The following is a 19,660-nucleotide window of genomic DNA, read 5'->3' as shown; positions in this document are numbered from 1 at the left end:
TTACCCGGGCAAGCCCTTCCCAGCTCTGTGCCCCAGCTTCCTCACCTGTGAGATGGGGCTAGCAGCCAGCTTTGCAGGGTTGTGGGGAGGACTGAGAGCCAGCACAGGCTGGCTCTGTGAGTGGTAATCATGGTCACTAATGATGGCGTATTTGACTCAGTGGGCCTGAAACCCAGAGAATCAGAAAGTTGAGAAATAGGGTGGTGTGAAGCATCCAGAAGACATTTGGCCCAAACTCTTCTCTTTCTGGTAAGGAGGGGGAAATGAGAGGCCCAGCAGGTTGAGCTGTAGTAGACTGTGCCAGACCAGGACCATGGTCTTGGAGACACTGACCAGCTGGGTGGTGTGGGTTGCTGACTGCTCCAAGCCCCAGGCTCCCTACTTGAAAAATGGGATTCAGGCGCCTCTCATTTAGCACTAATGGGGCACATTCAGGGAAGGGTGCATCACACAGGAGGAGTTCAGTAAATGTGGGTGGCTGCCTCCCCTAACTTTGTCACACAGCAAAAGAGAGGCTTGTGTGGGGAGGCCTGGGCCAGGCCATCCTCCTCTACCCAGAAGAGGACAACGACAGACAGCTGCTGTCAGGCCATCTTAGAAGGGTGCCCAGCAGGAGACACAGCTCTTTATGTCACTAGCAGTCCCCGCTGGGCCTGGGCACAGTCCCTTTTCCAATGACACAGCTCTCTTTCCTGCTAAGCCTGCCATCCCTTGAGCTATAAGAGGAGGGTGGGAAGTAGTGGGAGGAGCAGGAAGGCACACCAGGAGAGGGTGCTCCTGAAGGCACAGGTTCAGAGTAGGGACAGGCTCAATACAATGAGATGGGGGTTCCCAGGGTCCCAGGGAACTTTGTGGTCATTCTCACTAGACCCACAGTGTACCCAAGAGGAGCTGAAGCCAAGGAGGCTGAAAGACTTGCCCAAAGTCTCAGGATGAAGGGGACTGAGTCGTGTGTCCTTACCAAGGGCAGTATATCCAGACCAGATTCATTTCTGCACACCTCTCTGTACCAGCATGGAACAGCATGAAGATAAGTTTCTTGAGTTTTTTTTCTTCTTCATTCAACAAATAAGTCTGGTAGTGGAATTTTTTATTTAATGCATAAACATATAAGTCCCTTTACTAGAGAAATTCTACATATTGATTAAGAGGGTCAATGGTCACATCTATGGGTTAATTCTTTAAAAATCAGAACCAATGATTAGAATAAACTGTAAGTTCTTTGTTACATTGTGAAGTGTTTTGTGTAGTCATATTCTATTGTTGAAATGACAGCTTGTACAAATTTCAAGAAAATTAGAAGATTCATATGAACACCAAGTTCTCCCCCTCCTTCTGCAACAGTCTCAATGATTTTCTTCATCACCTCAGCATGCCTGCATGGGTGAACTGAACACATAGGAGGTGGTGGGAGATGAGGATGATTTTCAGTGGTCACTGTTTTCTTCACATGATCTTGACTGATGTCTTCATACATGGTTTCAACTGTTAAAGGCTGCTGTTGCTCATTGTAGCCAAACAACCATAGTCGTGGTGTCTGATAATATTTATCATAAGTGATATAAAGGTCATATGTTCTGGTTTGCAAAATAGCATCTTCATTTCCAGCATCAGTTTTAGCTCTACGAACTTCTACTATTTTCCTTGTGTCTAGGGTAGCCTCATCTGTTTCCAACAATCCACTCTCTTCATAGTCTTCCATATCTGCAGCTTCTCCTTCAACTTTCTCTTCCTCCTCTTCACATAATGCTGAGCAATCTTGGAGTTTTATACTATCCTTGCTTTCCAGTGTAATCTCCTTAACTGCTTCGGTTATTCCTGTAATACCTGTGTTATGATAAGTATCTACCCATCCTCCATCACCATCATCCTCTTCAATGATAGCTTCCAATTCATCTGAATATTCCATCTGCTTGCACCGCTTGTAACATGGCACATTTTTGGTGACCAAAAATTGTTTGCCTGTTGGTAGGTATGCCTTCACTTTCAATTCTTCCCCTGTAGCCCATTGCCATGTTGGACAGTGGTGAGCTAAATGATCTCCAGCTGCCACAAACTCTTCTGGGGTGATAACACCCGTTTCCTTACATTTTGATTCCTTGAGGACCGGGGCCAGGTACTCAGCCACTTCCAGTGCCTTTCCCTTCACTGTGTTAATCATATTCTGCATCCTGGGACAGATGGAGCTCATTACAGACCACATTACTGAAGGTCTATGCTTGCAACAAGGGAGGAGATGTACAGCTTTGCTTTGCTCTTCTTTGAGCTCCCTGGTGCCTGTGCTCAGCTCCACACCCTTCAAAGGACTCTGAGATGGACAGCAATCCCTGGAGACTCCATCCTGGGAGACGATGGAGGGCTCAGTCAACAGGGCCTCCAGTTGCTGTCCTTAATTCTCTGCAGGACTGTCTTGTGGCAGGAGGGGCAGAAGAATAGGGCTGGGTCCCTTGGGAAGATAGGACCCAAACTTGTGAGCGAGTGCCCCATTTTAGTTATAATGGGTGTGAACATGTGGGGATGCCCATTTGATGGGAATCTTCATGCATCATTTGTTTAAAAGTCACTATTGACCACCTGCTGTGTGCCAAGCACTGGAGCTGACATTATTGTGCTGAAAAAATAGTCAACAAATTTAAAATGTGATGTCAGATGACGACAAGTTTGAAGATGGACAACAGAGCAGAGCTGAGAGCAGAGAACAACGGCAGGGGCCTAGGTTAAAGAGAGGAGGTGTCATCCTCCCAGGAAGCAGGAGGATGAGAAGGTAGCCATGTGAAAAGGCAGGGAGGAATGTCCCAGGCAGTGCAAAGGCTGCAAGTGCAAAGGCTGGGAAGTAAGACTGTGCTGGAGTGCAGTGGCTGGAGTGAGGTGAGTGAGACTAGAGAGAAGGGCTGTGCCCCATGCTCTAGGGTCCCTTGTCTTTTGTCCAGTCTAGACATCCCTGCCTTACTAAAGCAGACTCCGGAGGCTCCCCCAGAATGCCAAGCTATGAAAAGCTGCGTTCACTACAATGACCACACGAGGGCAGCAGAGGGACATTGGGAAGGAGTGAGGCAGTTGAGAGCTGAATCTGAGTCCTGTGGGGGCTCTCAAGCAGCCCGGCTGCATCTGAACCCCTCCCGCTCTGCTTCTCTGAACCCATCTTTGCTACTCTCTTCTCAAGCTCCTCCTCCCTAACCATCAGGGACACCTGCTAAAATCCCAAATCCACTACTTCCCATGAGACTCAATGCCCACATCCTGGAAATGGGAAGAGTTCCATCTCTAGGGGCATGTAGTGGGTGTCAGTAACTTGTCTGTTTGCAGTCATGTGTGCCTTGGCCAATTAGCTGTGTGGCCTTGGGCAACTCACTTACACTCTCTGAGTTTCAGTCCCACATCTGTAAAATGGGATGATGGAAGGACTACAGCATGGAAGCTCCGTGCAAGCAAACTGACAATGCAGAGCATATGCCCATACTGAGCACGGTGCCTGGCACTTAGCAAGTGCTCAATGATAATAATTGATCATGACAATAGCATAATGACTTGGGTGTGTAGAGCTAGGAGAGAACTGCTGTTCAGATGAGAACACTAGAAATTGTGAAAAGGAGAGATTTACCCAACTTGTACTACCCAGGAATGAGGCCAAAATGCTCCTCCAAGACTGCCTGTCCATTTGACTGATGGGATGCTGAGACCCAGGGAGGACTGGAAGCTTGGCCAAGGCCACCTGATGGCAGGCACGGGACAAGAATCCTGGATGCCTGCTTCCTGGCCATGGCTTATCTTGCCTCATTAGAGGGCCTCTCCCTCACCCAGAGTTGGACACTCCTTCCCATAGTGACTTTCAGGACCTGCTTGCATACCCCAAGGAGGTCAGTCACCCCAACAAGCCAGCTCTGACTGAGAGGGAGGGGTGCTCTGTCTCCATATAGCTCCGTGAGGAAGGAGCTTGCTGGACAGGGTGAGGGGGCATTTCTAGGCTACAGCTCCTGATACTTCTTTTTCTTCCTCAACTTCCCTGCGCCTGACTGGGAGACTAGAGACCTGCAACCCTGGAATGTGGCATTCATGGAAGCCTGGTCCCTTTCAATTTTTGAGTTCTTAGAGCTTCTTATTGGAGCTGAGGCTCCTCATTCCCAATGGGGTTGGGGGGAGCCCCTTCATTTTGGTGTTCTTTGGGGTGAATGAGTTGTTTCCGGAGGGTGGGCAGCCCTGGAGAGGTAGTTGGAGTTGACAGTGGGGATGAGAGGGGGGAAAGGGAGGAGGAAGGGGTTTGGGAAAATACCCTGTGACGCCCCCCCCCCCCAAATGCCGTCCTTCTCTGAGATGGTGCATGTCCCCTGGGCATGGAGAGGGGCACTCTCCCATGCTCCTCTCTGCCCATGTCCTTGGGAAACACTCTCTGTCCTCATGGAAGAATTCCTCCAAAAACCTCGAATACCCCCAGCATCACCCAGGGTATTTTTCTTGTGGTTAAGGTGGTATTTACAGTGAAAACAGCTATTGAAGTGAATCACAAAAATAATGTCAGTGTTTCCACTTTTGACAGAAATGGGAAGGCAGGTGGTTTCTTGTCTGCGATAGCGCATCTGCTCCTGCAATAATTACTATTTGAGATAATTGTGAAAAAGAATTTAAATACTTAAGGCATGCTCAGGGGCCAGGATAACTTTCTTTTGCCTTATTCATAATCTATCCTGCAAGTTGGAGGTTTGTCCTGCCGTGGGCTGTGGGAGGACAGCGGGAGGGGCACTGGGAGGTGGTGGGCCTGCTCCAGGGGCCTGGGCAGGCTTGGGTCCCAGGAGGAGTGAGGGTCTTGGAGAAGGACACACCTCTGTTGAATCTGGATTTTGGGGGGCAGTGACTGTGGACAACTTTCTCTGCACCTCAGTTTCCTTGTCTGTGGAATGGGTTAATAATTGAGTGTACCCAAGAGGCTTGTTATGCAAATTAAAGCAGATAATGTATGAAGCACATGCAGCACTCTGCATGGTATACAGACAGGGATCAGCCTGTGCCGGGCCCCTTCCTGGGCCAGCAAGGCCTGGACTAGCTTCTGCAGCCCCACGGACATCAAAACCAAGCCCTTGAGGAGAACCTCAGTGAGTTTACATCCCCTCTCCACCACTCTCCCACCCAAACTTCTTCTCAGGGTGCAGAATTCAGAAAGGGGCAGTGCAGCGAATGTGCATGAGTGTGGAAAGGCAGCCTCAGGGAGCTCTGGCCCCTGCCCAAGTGGACAGGGCCGGGGCTCAGCGGGGCTTGGTCCAGCTCCATGTGCAGGCCAAGTGTCCCCGTCGGAGGTCAGAGGGCCTGGGCTGGACTGTCGGGGAGGCAGTGTCTTCTCTGTCACCTTAGGTGTCTAACCAGCACCAGGGTGACCATCTACCAGGGACAGGGCTTGGGCTGAGGGAACCCTGAGGACCTTTGCTCTTAGAGGAGGGTGAATCAGAACCCAGGAACCCTGGGTCCTAAGGGAGGCTAGGGAAGGGAGGCGTGGAGGCAGGGCCCGGGGCTGACGAAGCACACACGCAGCCCAGATGGGAAGGGCTGGCCCAGGCCCCCGGTGCCTTCACCTGGGACAGCCTCTGGGTGACCCCCATGGGTGGTGATGAAGCAGGGGCTCCCCTGGGAGGGTGCAGGACCTTGGAGGAAGAGGTCAGAGGAGCCAGCCCAGGGGCTCACAAGAAAAGAAGGCAGGTGTCTCAGCTCTGAACTGGCCCCGCCATGACTCGTTGTCCAGCCTTGCACAGGTCCATGCCTGACTCCAGCCTCACTTGCCCCAGGTTTGTAATAAGAGAATTGGACTTATAATTAAAAACTACAAAGAGCAATGACTTAAATTAAAAAGACATTTTATCTCTTTCATATTTAAGCCTAGAGATAGGTGGAACCAGGCTGATGTGGGGACCAGCTTCCTTCTAATTCCTGGCTTTACCAAACCAAAGAAGAGATCTTGTCTTTGTGGTCCAAAATGGCCGCCAGAGTTCCAGCCATCACATCTAAGCAGAGGCACAGGGAAGGAGGGAAGAAAAAAAGGGGGGTTATCACATGTCTTTTAAGAAAGGCTTCTAGAAGTTGATGCTTGACACTATTTCTTCCATCGCATAGGCGAGAGCTTAGTCGCATGACCACTTCTAGATGCAAGAGAATCTGGGAATGAGCTTTTATTCTGGGAGCCCACCTTGTCAGAGAGAGAAGAGAAGGATGGTGCTGGGGGCTCCCAGCTGAGCCTGCCATGGAATGATCTCCCGGGGCCTTTCTGCTTTGACTCTTGTGGGTCTGAGGGGCTGGAAGTGTACAATTGGCCATGTCTCAGGCATTTAAGAACAGGACAGGGGCCAAACTGAAATATGCAAGTTTTCAAAATTCTGAAGTTCTGAGATTCTGGAATTTCCAAAGCCTGTGTGTGTGTGTGTGTGTGTGTGTGTGTGTGTGTGTGTGTGTGTGTACGCGCGCGCACGCCTAGGAGCAGGGCCGCTCAGGTAGCTGATTTGGTGCTCGCCTTGGGCAGGATGGGGGCTGGGGGTGCCCCCTTGGCTCCTGGAATCCACTCCGGGCTGCCTGTCCTCACAAGTGTCTGTGTGCACCAGAGGCTGGCCGTGGGGGTGCAGTGGGAGAGGCACACAGGGATGCCTGCTCAGTCAGGTGAAGGCAAAGTTGTGGGCAGACTCCGAAGGCCTGGTGCCACAGGCAGGCTTGGGAGGTGGCACAGAGGGCAAGCTGCAAGGCAGTGGGAGCAGGGCAGGTTGGGGGTCAGGATGGAGGCCCGCCCCCCAGGTGTCCTGGCTCTGACTATGCAGGCACTCAGCAGGTGCTCTGTGTGCGACACTGCTTGGCCCTGCCCTTGGGGAGCTGTGCTCAGTTAACAACAGTGAATAAATGGTATGTAATGAGCAGTAGGGAGCAAAACCACATAGGTAATGGGGTGGAGAGTAGTGGCAGGGTGTGTAGTGTTAGACCATTGGTCAAGGAAGTATCACTGAAAAGGTGACTTTGGGGTAAAGACTTGAAATAGAGGGAGGAGTGAGCCAAGTAAGCATCTGAGAGAGGGCATGCTAGCCACCTGGCACAGCCTGGGCAAAGGTCCCAAGGCAGGTGTGTGATGGTGTGTGTGAATTGTAGAGCAGGGCCAAGGTGGAACAGGCTGGGTGAAGGGAGAGGGGCATGGGAGGTGAGGTCAGGGAGGTTATGGGGCCAGACCACGCAAGGCTTCGTAGCCATGGAAAGGACTTGGGCTCATACTCAGGGAGAGAAGGGGCCACTGGCAGTCTGAGCAGTGGAGGCCATGATCTGGTCTCAGTTTTCATGGGGTGCCTCTGGTTGCTGTGGGGAGAATGTAGATGAGATGCTGGCGACTCTGTTTCCCCCCTTAGACTGTCCTCCTACCCCCCACTCTGCAACACAGAGCTCCAGATTCCCCTTCTCTTTGGGTCTTCCTTGTTATGGCACTGCCTACCTCCTCCACAGCTGTTGTGGGAGCTCAGACCTCAACCTCTTTTGCTGGAGACTCTCTTGCCTTCTCTAATTTTTAACCCCTCAAGATGGCAAAGTGGCTGCAGTGGTTCCAGGCCTCACTTGCAGGATTTTTAGCAGAGCCAGCAGAGGTTCTGGCCTTTGCACGAACTGGGCCATTTCTAGCCAGTTCCTGGAGGAGGAGGCCATCCTCTGTTGGTCTTGCCCTGGGTTATCTGTATCAATGGTTGAGGCCAGGGAGGTGGGATGTCACAGACCAACTTGGTGAGGCTGGGACACCCCTGTGTCCACAGCTGCACCTAAGACAGACATGTGCCCTTCTTGGGCACTGCCTTGTGTGAGTGTGCTCAGGGCCACCTGCTGCTTGGGATGTGAGCTCCAGGGCTCCCTCACCTAGCCCCAAGCTACTCCTATCCCAGGCCTCTTCAAGCCAACATGGCATCTGTATTGCCTGCTATTGTTTCTGTAACAAATGACTACATACACACTGACTGGACACATTAATTCTATAATAGTTCTGGAGGTCAGAAGTTCAAAATGGGTCTTAAAGGGATTAAACCAAGGTGTGGGCAGGGCTGTATTCCTTCTAGAGCAAGCATGTCAAATTCGTGGCCCATGGTCCACATGTGGCCCCCCAATGAATATTTTCGTGGGCCAGCCAATATAACACTGTGTAAGAAACTTTTTAATAAAAATTTTGTAACTTAATTTTTACAATATCCTGTTATACATTAATAACAAACTACAACGTTCGCTAATGACTGATTACTATAATCGTGTTGCGTTCATTTCCCTTACACACCTTATGCAAAGGCACAACATTTCTCTCTACTAATACTAGCAGCGAATATTTTAGCATCCGATTGCCACGTCATTAGTTTTGGACTGACTTGTTTGGTGTGCACAACAGAAAATATTTCACTTTTGGAGAACAAGAAAAATAGATTTATTTGCGTTATGCTTATTAATTTGTGAAGTCACTCAGTGTCTGGTAAGTTAATGTTCAAGAAAAATATTAATTTTTATTAAAATGTTCTATTATTTTATGCTAATGTTTACTCATTTATTTCAGCCCTTTGTATTCAGCATGTCTCTATCAAAATAAACCTACGTTTCCATGAAAATTGAAGCTTTTGTTTTTTTGTGGCCCACATAGACTTAAACCTTGTTTAATTGGCCCATGTTAGCCTTTGAGTTTGACATGCTTATTCTAGAGGTTCTAGGGAGAATCATTTTCCTTGCTTTTTCTAATTTCTAGAGGCTGCCTACACTCCCTGGCTTGTGGCCCCTTCTTCTTTCTTCAAAGCCAGCAGTGTAGCAGCTTCAAGTGCTCCTGTGACTCTGACCTTCTGCCTCTCTCTTCCGCCTTATGAGCACCCTGAGCCCACCTGGATAACTTGGATAATCCCTACATCTCAACATTCTTAATTTAACCACATCTGCAAAGTTTCTTTTGCCATGTAAGGTAACACATTCAAAGGATGCAGGGATTAGGACGTGGACATTTTGGGGGGAAGGCATTTTTTGCCTACTGCAGGGACTGTGCCCTCAACATGGCAGGCCCTGCCCACTGCCATGCATGGTGCTCCAGGGCTGTCTGGGCTGGTGTGAGTGTGGTGCGTCAGGTGGGGTGTACCCTCAATAAAATGCACACGACTCAAGATGGGAAGGTTTGCTTTCATTGCCCCCCCCCCCAAATAACACAGCATATTGCAGGTGGCCCTGTTGTCACTTCCCACCCTGACTATATTCTCTCCTCTCTGGGTTGACAAAGGGAGGTGTCAGCAATGACACCAGGAATTGTTCCAAACCCACAGCCACTGCTGCAAATCCAGGGGTGCTCATGGGGGTGTCCTTAATTTCAGGGTGCGTGGATGAGGGTCCCTGCCTCACAGTGCTGCCTCTTGACCCAAACACCATCCTATAGAGATCAGGGGTGGGCTACAGGGGGACCCCTCCCCACCCAGAAGCTGCAGAAAGTCAATGGTGAAACCAGCCTGTGGGTTCTGGAGAGCCGAGGTGTTCGCACATTCACGCTGTGAGGTTGGGACTGAGATTCAGGTGTAGACCCTCAAACAGCATACCAGCACTCCCATTCCACCCTGTTCCTGGATGACCTCCAGGTGCCAGCCCTCTGTCTACATCATGCCCAATCCTGTGCCATCCCACACCCACCCACCCTCTCTGGACAGGCCTCTTTGGGTTCTGTCTGAGAGTCAGTGTTTCAGTGATTCAATGAGATTTTATATAAAAATATGGCTTTATTACTTTTCTTAAAAACAACTCAGAAACCCCTACAACCTGTATTTCCACCTGGGCAGCACCACTCTCCTGCTCACCCAGCCTTGCACCCTGTGGTCACACAGCAGAGCGGCTTCTCTCATTTTCCTTCTGCTTGCCCGGTGCCGGAGCCTTGATCTCACAGCCCAGCCCTGTCAGGTCCTCACCAATCTGAACCCCTCCCAGGACACCTTGTTTCAATGCACCTTCTCCAGGGCTGGGCTACAGGGCCTGGCCCTGGAGAAGCCACAGTATCCTGGTAGAGCATGGCACAGGGCAATCAATCCTCAGGGCCCCACGAGGGCAAGGGCACTCCCTAAAGACAAGTGTAACTGCAGTGGCGGTCTATCCTGTCACAGCACTCTTCAGTCTCAGGCCTTGAAGACTACCTGTCTCTACTAGCCTGGGAGTGTGGACACCAAGCACCAGCCCACCTCTGCCTTTGACTTGCAGCACTGCCTTGACCTTCTTAGCCTTGGCCTTCCCTGTGAGTGGGGAGTGAGCTGTAGGACATGTCATCTGAGAGGGGGCCTGGAACTGCATTTGGATGCTGTGAAGTGCTAGTTTATAGACCTGTCCTTGAACCTCTGCTGTCCCATGGGTAGTAGAAGTCCTTTGTCCCATAGAGCCTCATTCACATGGTTGCTGTTACGTGTAATAATGGCACCAAACAGGCTTTATTAAGCATCCAGACCAAAGGGAGGAGGGACTGAACATTTATTAAGCACCGACTGTTTTTGAGGCACTGCGTTGGACAGTGGAACCCCAGGCACTCTGTGAGCTGGATTCATTCCCCTTGAAACATAAAGAAACTGGCCCAAGGAGGCCATGTGAGCTGCTGCAATGGGGCAGAGGGAATGGGGAGGTTGGGATTTGAAAGGAAGCTGCTTGCTCCCACCTGCAGGGAGTCAGCCCAGGGGCGCTGCTGGGGAGGAGAGTCAGTGTGAGTGCCTTGAAGATTTCAGGGCTCACGTCCAGCCTGCAGCAAGGGGCACTCTGACTGGACTTCCTGTCTCAGAGTGGGAGGCAGACGGTGGGTGGATGTGCCACTGGGTGGGATTGCATGGGCCGGAGGTGGGGGTGGAGGGTGACAAGGAAGATAACAAAGCCTTGGGCCCTGCCAGTGGTATTGATTCCAGGCACCACATGCTGTGTTGGGGCCCAGCCAGGAGATGAAGTCATGAAGGACAGAGACGGTGACTCCAGGGCCACAGCGTCCTGGCCCGATGACATGATTGCTAGATGTGAGGAATCTCTCTCTGCCCAGAAAAGGCAGGCTCCCTCCTTCCTTCTCCTTGACTACTCCATTACTACAGCCTGTGGTGCCTGGGAGGAGGTCCATGAGACCCGTCTTGATGTTGTGCTGTGTGATCTTGGTCAAGTCACTGCCCCTCTCTGGGCTTCCTTGTGACATGAGACTCCATGGCTCTGAGAACACCTCCAGTAGATACTTTGATCAGTCCTCACCCAAGATCCTCATTCTCTAGGGACGGTCAGACAGAGAGACTAGGGTGTCTGGGAAGGGAGGTCGTCAGCAGCTCTCAGCAATCACCCACAACTGCCACAGTTTCCCCACCAAGTCCTTAGGGAGAGGAGGTGGTTCTCTGCCCAGGTCCCTCTGGATTTTCCCCATTGTGGAAGCTGGAGTGTGCAGGGCAGAGTTGGAGTCCTAGGCTCTATAGGCTCTGTGGCCTCAGGTAGGTTGCATAACCTCTCTGTGGTGGGAGCTGAGAGATGTTGAGTGGGCAGGTGAATCCTGGTTGTAAGTTGGTACTCTCTTCTAATCAAATGTCCTCTGGAGTCATCCTAGCCTGAGTTTGGGTCCTGGCTCTGGTGCTGTTTACTGTAGCTATGAGACCTCTAGTGGGTTGGTGCCTTTCTCTGAGCCTCAGTTTTCCCATTTATAAAGTGGGGACAATAGCTTCTAGATTGGACTGCTGGAGACATGAAGAGAGGTATCCTCAACACCTCCTGCCCTCAGATCATCCCTGTCTCCCAAGTCCTAATAGAGACCTCAGCTCCGGTCAGCGTGTCACCAGAAAGCTGTGATGGTGGACTGAGTCAGAGCGGTGTTGACCATATCTGTCACATCCCAGAGTCATGGCCCAGTACCTGCCATCTTGGCTATTGAACCATAAAGTGTTGTGTCTCTTTGAAGTCCCAGTCTAACCTAACTCAGAGGAATTGAGGTAACTTTAAGGGGGAAAACCCCCAGGTAAACAAAAGGAAGATGAAAAACTTTCCTCCAACAGAGAGGATCCTTAGCGTTTGCTATGCCTATACTTATAAATTCACATTTAGAAAGAGGGACCATGCCATTTTTTCATTTAACTGTATATAGTGCACATCGTTCAATGTTAGTAAACATTTCTCTGCAGCATCATCTCACATGGCCATATCGTATCTTGTGACATTGATATGGCATAATAGTAGACACAACCAAACTCTCTGTTACACTTGGGTGTTTTATAGATTTTCTTTGCTGTAATTAAATGCCCCTGACCACCCTTGCAGCTACAATTTCCTAGTAAAAGAATGTGCATTTTTAATGTTGAATTCTGTTTTTTACTAATCCTCACACGAGGATATTTTTTCTATTGATTTTTTTTTTTGAGAAAGTGGAAGTGAGGGCAGAAAGAGAGAAAGAAAGGGGGGAGCAGGGAGACAGAGAGAGAGAGAGAGAGAGAGAGGGAGAGAGAGAGAGAGAGAGAGAGAGAGAGAGAGAGAGAGAGAGAGAATCCCTTAAGCACTGTAGCTGAGATCTTTGAGAAAAGGAGAGGGACAGGCAGACAGTAGAGACTTCACTTCATAGGGAGTAAATAGAGGAGCTGGATTACCCTTTGCTTTTTATGGTTTATACTAGCCATGCTGGTCACCTCACTGTTCCTTGAACTTGCCAAACATGTTCCTGCCTCAGGACCTTTGCGCCTGCTGTTTCCTCTTTCTGATAACCATGATCTGTCATTTTGCTCAACAACGCAAATTGTGTTTCCTGAGTGGTCTTCCCAGGCCATCCTAGTCAATCGATATTTGCCCACTCCCATCACTTTATTATCCTTTTCCTCGTCATTATAGACTATCACCTTTGGAATTTGTCTTTTCTATGTATTTGTTTACTTGTGAAAGGTCTAGCTCTTTCAGGGATATAGTGGGCCCTAAGAGAAGGTGGCAATGGGTACTGACTGAATGGCCTTCTGTGTGCCATTCATGCAGTTTCATAGAGCTTAGGCCAGTACCTGCACATGAGAACTAGAATCACCATGAACTTGGAAGCAGGTGGACCCAAGAGTGGATGCTCTTATCCTCTTATTCAACAGAACACACAGCAGACAGTGTGAGGGGTGGGGAGTGCAGCAGACTTGGCTTCTGTTTCTGAGTCTCAGTTTCCTTGACTGGAAAATGGGAATAATGCTTCCTGATAACCATGTGTGCCCCGAGGAAGGAAGGTGACACTGCACGGGAAGTGGCCAGTACTGTGTCTGGCACATGACAGTGCAAACAGTCAGAGATTTTGCCCATTTCTCTGTCTGGGTTGCTGTTCTTTGCACTCAACATGGATGACCTTATTGAATCCTCATAAGCCCATTTTCAACCAGGCAAAATGAGACCAGAGAGGGATTGGCCAAGGTCACCTGGCTCATGGGGGCTGGCATTGGGATTTCACCCTGGAAACCTGGTGGTTATCTAACTGGTCTGCAGCGCTGCTTGTGAAGTTGTGGGGTTGTGTTCACAGAAGGGAAATCCCATCTGGCTGCTGGTGCTCAGGGAGGGTTTGGCAAAGTTTTCCTGTTTGTAAAGCACAAAACACACTGTGTCCCACACATTTGTCAGTGATTCTTTGGGAAAAGAAAAGTTGAGTCTTTGGGGAACTTTTGGCAGGAGGGCACCACAGCCCAAGTTTAGGATACAAGGATGGAAAGGAAAACACTTAGAGGAAGGTTTTAGGTCAGTGATGGCGAACCTTTTGAGCTCGGTGTGTCAGCATTTTGAAAAACCCTAACTAACTCTGGTGCCGTGTCACGTCACATATAGAAATTTTTTGATATTTGAAACCTTAGTAAAACAAAGACTTATATTTCTGATATTTATTTTATATATTTAAATGCCATTTAACAAAGAAAAATCAACCAAAAAAATGAGTTCGCGTGTCACCTCTGACACGCGTGTCATAGGTTTGCCATCACTGTTATAGGTCAAGGCCTGACTCGGGCACTTACCATGAGAACACTGTGCTGCCTTTCCCTCTCCATCATGTCCTGCCCATGGCTGCTCAAAGAACTGGGGTGGGGGTGGGGGTAGGGGTGGCTGTGCCAAGGTGGAGATAGCCCAAAGCCATAGACAGGCCACAAAATAGCTTAGGAATCTGAATGGTCTTGTCACACTGGCAGGAATTATGCAAAGTTAATTTGACTTGTAATAAATGTCAATTCTAGCAGTTGGGCCCAAAAAGCAAACTGCTTTGTGGCCAGGACCAGAAGATATGGCTTAGCACTATCTATGGTGGTCCAGAGCTTAGTCCCTGTGTGATGCAGACAAGAAAATTTGCCCCAGACCATATAACTTATGGCATGGAGCCTAGAAGGAGGAAGGTTATTGCTACCTCCATCCTTGTATTCTGAAGAATTCCTTAAGTGTTGCAGCTGAAATCTTTGAGAAAAGGACAAGTATAGGCTGCAGTGTGTGCAAAGGGACAGGCAGACAGTAGAGACTTCACATCATAGGGAGTAACTAGAGGAACTGGGTCACCCAGATTAAAGAGGCGACCCCAGATGTCCTGGTCACTACCTCTCCCAGTGTCTTTAGGGCTGTTCTGAAATGGTATGGGTGAGGCATAGGCAAGTCTGTGGGCCAGAGGGCAGGGCCAGGACTCCCTATGTATATTTGTGTGACAATGAAGGAGGCTGGTATCTATGTCTGCACGCTTTTTCCTAGTCTCAATTTCTGGGAGAGAGATAGGTTATCTTAGAAGATATATTTTTAATTCATCTATTTGTTCATCCATTCACCCATCCACCCATCATCCATCCATCTGGCCAACCATCCATCATCCATTCATCCATCATCCATCATGCATCATCCATCCATCATCCATCAATACATCATCCATTCATCTATCACTCATCCATCATCCATCCATCCACCCATTCATAATCCATTCATTCATCATCCATATCCATCCAGCATCCATCCATCATTCATTCATACATCATTCATACATCCATCATTGATCCATCCATCATCCAGCATCCAGCATCCACCCATCATCCATTCATCCATCCATCCATCCATCCATCCATCCATCCATCCATCCATCTATCATCCATACATTCATCATCCAAAATCCATCCATCATCTAGCCATCCATCATTAATACATCGTCCACCCATGCAATATCCATCCATCCATCCATCCATCCGCCCATACATCCACTTGTGAATCCATCCATCCATTCATCCATCCATCCATCTATCCATCCATCCATTCATCCATCATTCATTCATCCATAATCCACCCATCCATCCATCCATCCAACCACCATCTATCCATCCATCCATCCATCCATCCATCCATCCATCCATTCATTATTCACTCATCCATAATTCATCCATCCATCCATCCAACCACCATCCATTCACCCATCCATCTACCTGTCCTTCTGTTCATTTGTCCGTTCATCTATTTACCCACCCATCCATTCAATATTTATTGAGCCTTTTTGCACTGGCCTAGGGACACAGTAATGAAAACATGCACCATTTCTACCCTTGCAAAGCTCATAGTCATAGTCAGGCTGGAGTAAAGACTAAGTAGACCATAACACTGAGAGGGATGAGTTTCAGGAGAATAAGTGCCCTCACTAGGGAGGCATGAAGGAGGGTGGAGAGACTGCTTGCTATGGAGGGATTTAGCTATCAGATGGGAGGTTGCGCAAGCTAAGCTTGGAGTATATCATCAGGAATGGACAGGTACCCCTGATCTGAGGCTATTATTGGTGGTACAGACCCTGAATCCTAGCCCTCAGAGGCAATCAGATCATCACTTCTAGGGAACTGGATGGGTTCTTAAATATCTTAGCTGGGATTTATAGAGAAAGGAAAGGCAGGGTGTGAACAAGGGTTCTGGAGTGCTCCATTCCTTCAACCAAAGCAACTTGAACTTTCTTCTGCATCAGGTATTGGGTGCCTGTGTGAGCTGAAGTTTGAGGACCGGGTTCAGTCCTTAGACCAGCTGGAGACCCTAATAATTTTTTCTAGTGATCTTCTGTGGATTTGGCTTTCCCAGAACCTACTTTGCCTTCACTTTTTAATCCTTACCTGAGGATATGTGTGTTTTTTTTTCTTTTAAATTATTGATTTTAGAGCAAGAGGAATGGAGAAAGAGAGAAACATCAATGTAAGAGAAAAGAGAAACATCCATCAGCTACTTCCTGTAGGTGCCCCGACCAGGAATCAAACCCACAACATTTTGGTGTACAGGAAAACACCCCAGGGCCTCCTTTGCCTTCTTGGGAAGATTTGGGGATAATAAGCGTTGAAAGAGGATGTCACTTCAGGCTTCAGATGTGAGCATATGACTCAGGCCTGGCCAGTAAGAGAAGAGCATACCTGACCAAGGCAATGGGGGACAGTCAGGTGTGGTTACATTACATAGGAAAGGCCATCAGCCTTGAGGTTCTGTTCAGTATCATCAAGTAGCCACTTCTTGATTTCCAGGGCTTGGAGCCACTTGGCTACAGGCTGGAAATTACTGGTGGACATTGTTTCCTGTAGGGGAGACACAGCCTGAGAACTAAGCCACACAAATCAGGTGGTGCTTGACGACATCAAGAGGCAGTTCTGGTGGCAGCTGGTGGGAGATGCTCACTGGTGAATTGGAATCCACCACCACTTACATGGGCTGATGTTCTCCACTTCTAACTTATTTTCCCCAAGCTTTTTGAGATATAGTTGATAAATAAAATTGTAAGATATTTAAAGTGTACATCGTGATTTGATATATGTACTCATTTTTTAAAGGATTCCTCTCACTTATTTAATTAACACATCCATCACCTCACATATTTATCTTTGTGTGTGTGCGCACACGCATGTGTGTGTGAACACTTAAGTTCTCCACTCTTCTAGTAAAATTTAATTATACAACACAGTGCTACCCACTATACTCACCTCACTACACATTAGATCCTCAGAACTTATTCCTCTTATAGTTGAATGTTTGTATCTTTTTATCATCCTCTCCTTAATTCCCTCACCTCCCAACCCCTGGCAATCACCTTTCTACTGTCTAAGAGCTCGATTCTTTTTAAGGTTCCATATATATCTAATGAACAAAATAAACTGATGAACTACATAGATCCAGAGACATAGAAGGATGGAACAGACTGATGAATCTAAGAGGGAAGAGGGGAAGGGTGGGTGGGTGGGGGGAGTGGGGAGTAGGGTGGGGAGAGATGAATCAAAGAACTTATATGCATACTAGAGGCCCAGTGCACAAAATTCGTGCATGGGGGGGTGCAAGGTGGGGTATCCCTCAGCCTGGCCTGCACCCTCTCCAAACTAGGACATCCCTCTCACAATCTGGGACTGCTGGCTCCTAACTGTTCACCTGCCTGCTTGCCTGATCGCCCTTATTGCTTCTGCCTGCCTGCCTGCCTGACCTCCCCTAACCGCCTCTGCCTGCCTGATTGCCCCTAACATCCTCTTCCTACCAGCCTGATTTCCCCCTAACTGCTCCCCTGCTGGCCTTATTGCCCTCAACTGCCCTCCCCTGCCAGCCTGATTGCCCCCGATTGCCCTCCCCTGTTGGCCTGATCTCCCCCTAACTGCTTGCTCCCCCTCAGTGGCCTGATCTCACTTCTAACTACTTGCTCCCCTGCTGGCCTGATCATCCCTAACTGCTTGCTCCTCTGCCGGCCTGATCACCCCCAACCGCCTCTGCCTCGGCCCCCACTACCGTGGCTTTGTCCAGAAGGAAGTCGGATGTCCGGAAGATGTCCAGTTGACCTGGTCTAATTAGCATATTACCCTTTTATTAATATAAATATGCAGAACCCATGGACACAGACAATAGTGTGGTGAAGGCTTGGGGGGGGCAGTTGGAGGGGGTCAATAGAATAAAAAGATACATCTGTAATACTTTCAACAAAAAGGATACCTTTAAAAAAAGAGTCCACATGTAAGTAATACCATGAAATATTTGTCATTCTCTGCCTGGCTTATCTCAGCATAATGCCCTCAAGTTTCACCTTTGTTGTCCCAAATGAAAGGATTTTCTTCTTTATCATGACTGAACAATATTCCAGTGTGTGTGTGTTTGTGTGTGTGTGTGTGTGTGTGTGTGTGTGTGTGTGTGTGACATTTTCTTTGTCCAGTCATCCATTGATGCATGCTGGGTTGTTTCCAGGTCTTGGCTGTTGTAAATCATGCTTCTTTGAACATGAGGTACAGGTATCTTTTCAATATCCTGTCTTCATTTCCTTTGGATATGTCCCCGGAAGTGGGATTACTGGATCATATGACAGCTTTATTTTTAATTTTTTTGAGGAACCTTTATACTGTTTGCATAGTGGCTGCACCAATTTATAATCCCCCCAAACAGTGCACAAGAGTTCCCATTTCTTCATTTTTTGAAGTTAGTGTGAGTTGGCTGTCCTTTGCACCTAAAATAATCCTGACCAATATATCCCCTGGCATTGTACCTGTAGCGAAAACTGAGACACAAAGAGGAAAAGCGACTTGCCCAAAGTCATGCAGTGACTGGTAACAGATAAGCCTCTTGGCCTCCAGCAGGCATTCTTTCTCCTGCAGCTTCCTTCATTCTGGTTAGAATGGTCTCCAGGAGAGCAAACTGATAGGGGCCAGGAGGCCAGCATCAAGCAAGGTAGGGGACCTCTGAGCAGCAGGGGCCCATCTCTGCACTGGGGGCCCTAGGGGCAGTGGATGGAACTGGAGCAAGAGGAGGAGTGCCCCACTATTGCTGAGGGCAAACATGGTCAGAATTCAACATGGGGGTGAAGAAATAGCTCTTCACAATTGCAGATCCCCAAATTCCATATTGGAAGTGTCTCATTACTTGAATTTCAGCTCATGCTTGAAATTGAAACTCTTTCATGGAGCCCAGAGTTTCTGGGGTCCCCTGGTATCCATGGTAGATGGAAAACAACTGGCATTTTTCATCTTTTTATGTTTTGGAGATTCCTTGACTGGTTTTGCTTGAAAAATAAAAATGAAAATTCAACCACTAAAAATAGTTTGAAATACAATGGACTCATGTCTGCAGCCATTTTACAGATAGGAAAACTGAGGCTTTAAGCAGAGCTAGAAGTCTGTCAAGGGCCTTCAGGAAGCTGGTGCTAGCCCTGGGACTCTGGTTTCCTGAAACTTCCCATGGCTGTGGCGCACAGGCTTGCTTGTGTGACCATGAGCAGGCTTGTGCCCTCTCGGAGCCCCCATGGGATAAGGTGCTCTCCAGCTTCATGCTCTGCATCCCCAGCCATCCCCTGGGCTTTCCCATCCTTGGGGCCTCCTTCATTAATATGAGAAGTAGTTTCTGTCTTTACATAGAGGACGGGTGAATCAGAGGGGTTGATCAGCGAATGGACTGATGTAATTCCCCAGCCAGCATCGTCATGCCTTTGTGCCTTGAATGGAATTCTTCTGTGTGTGCCTTTCAGGAAATAAAAAAAGAAACATAGGGTAAAGAATCTAGAGAGATGGATTGACCCTGATAATATCAAAGAGTTAATTTCTGAGCTCATTCCTGAGCTGTCAGGGCTCTGGAAACCTCTCTGGAAGCCATAAATAACACATTTTAATAAAAGAGACTTTGATTCCTCTCTGGGGGCTGAAACTGTATCGTGATTCCCGTGGCAACTTGTCAGGGCGCCAGTGTGGGGTTTCTCTGGCACTGAGTAAGAGAT

At 48.5% G+C, this 19,660-nt stretch overlaps 1 protein-coding gene across 1 annotated transcript; it reads right to left on the bottom strand.

Annotated features, from left to right (window-relative positions):
- Positions 1-1,073: 1,073 nt before the first annotated feature.
- LOC132230606 (ubiquitin-like-conjugating enzyme ATG3) lies at positions 1,074-2,181 on the bottom strand. The gene has a single exon (XM_059688293.1). It carries the CDS (start codon positions 2,168-2,170, stop codon positions 1,226-1,228), a length of 945 nt encoding a protein of 314 aa, XP_059544276.1. The 5' UTR covers positions 2,171-2,181; the 3' UTR covers positions 1,074-1,225.
- Between the last annotated feature and the right edge of the window lie 17,479 nt (positions 2,182-19,660).

Source organism: Myotis daubentonii, chromosome 3 (genome assembly GCF_963259705.1).
Source record: "Myotis daubentonii chromosome 3, mMyoDau2.1, whole genome shotgun sequence".
NCBI lineage: Eukaryota > Metazoa > Chordata > Mammalia > Chiroptera > Vespertilionidae > Myotis > Myotis daubentonii.
This window is presented reverse-complemented; position numbering and strand designations above follow the sequence as displayed.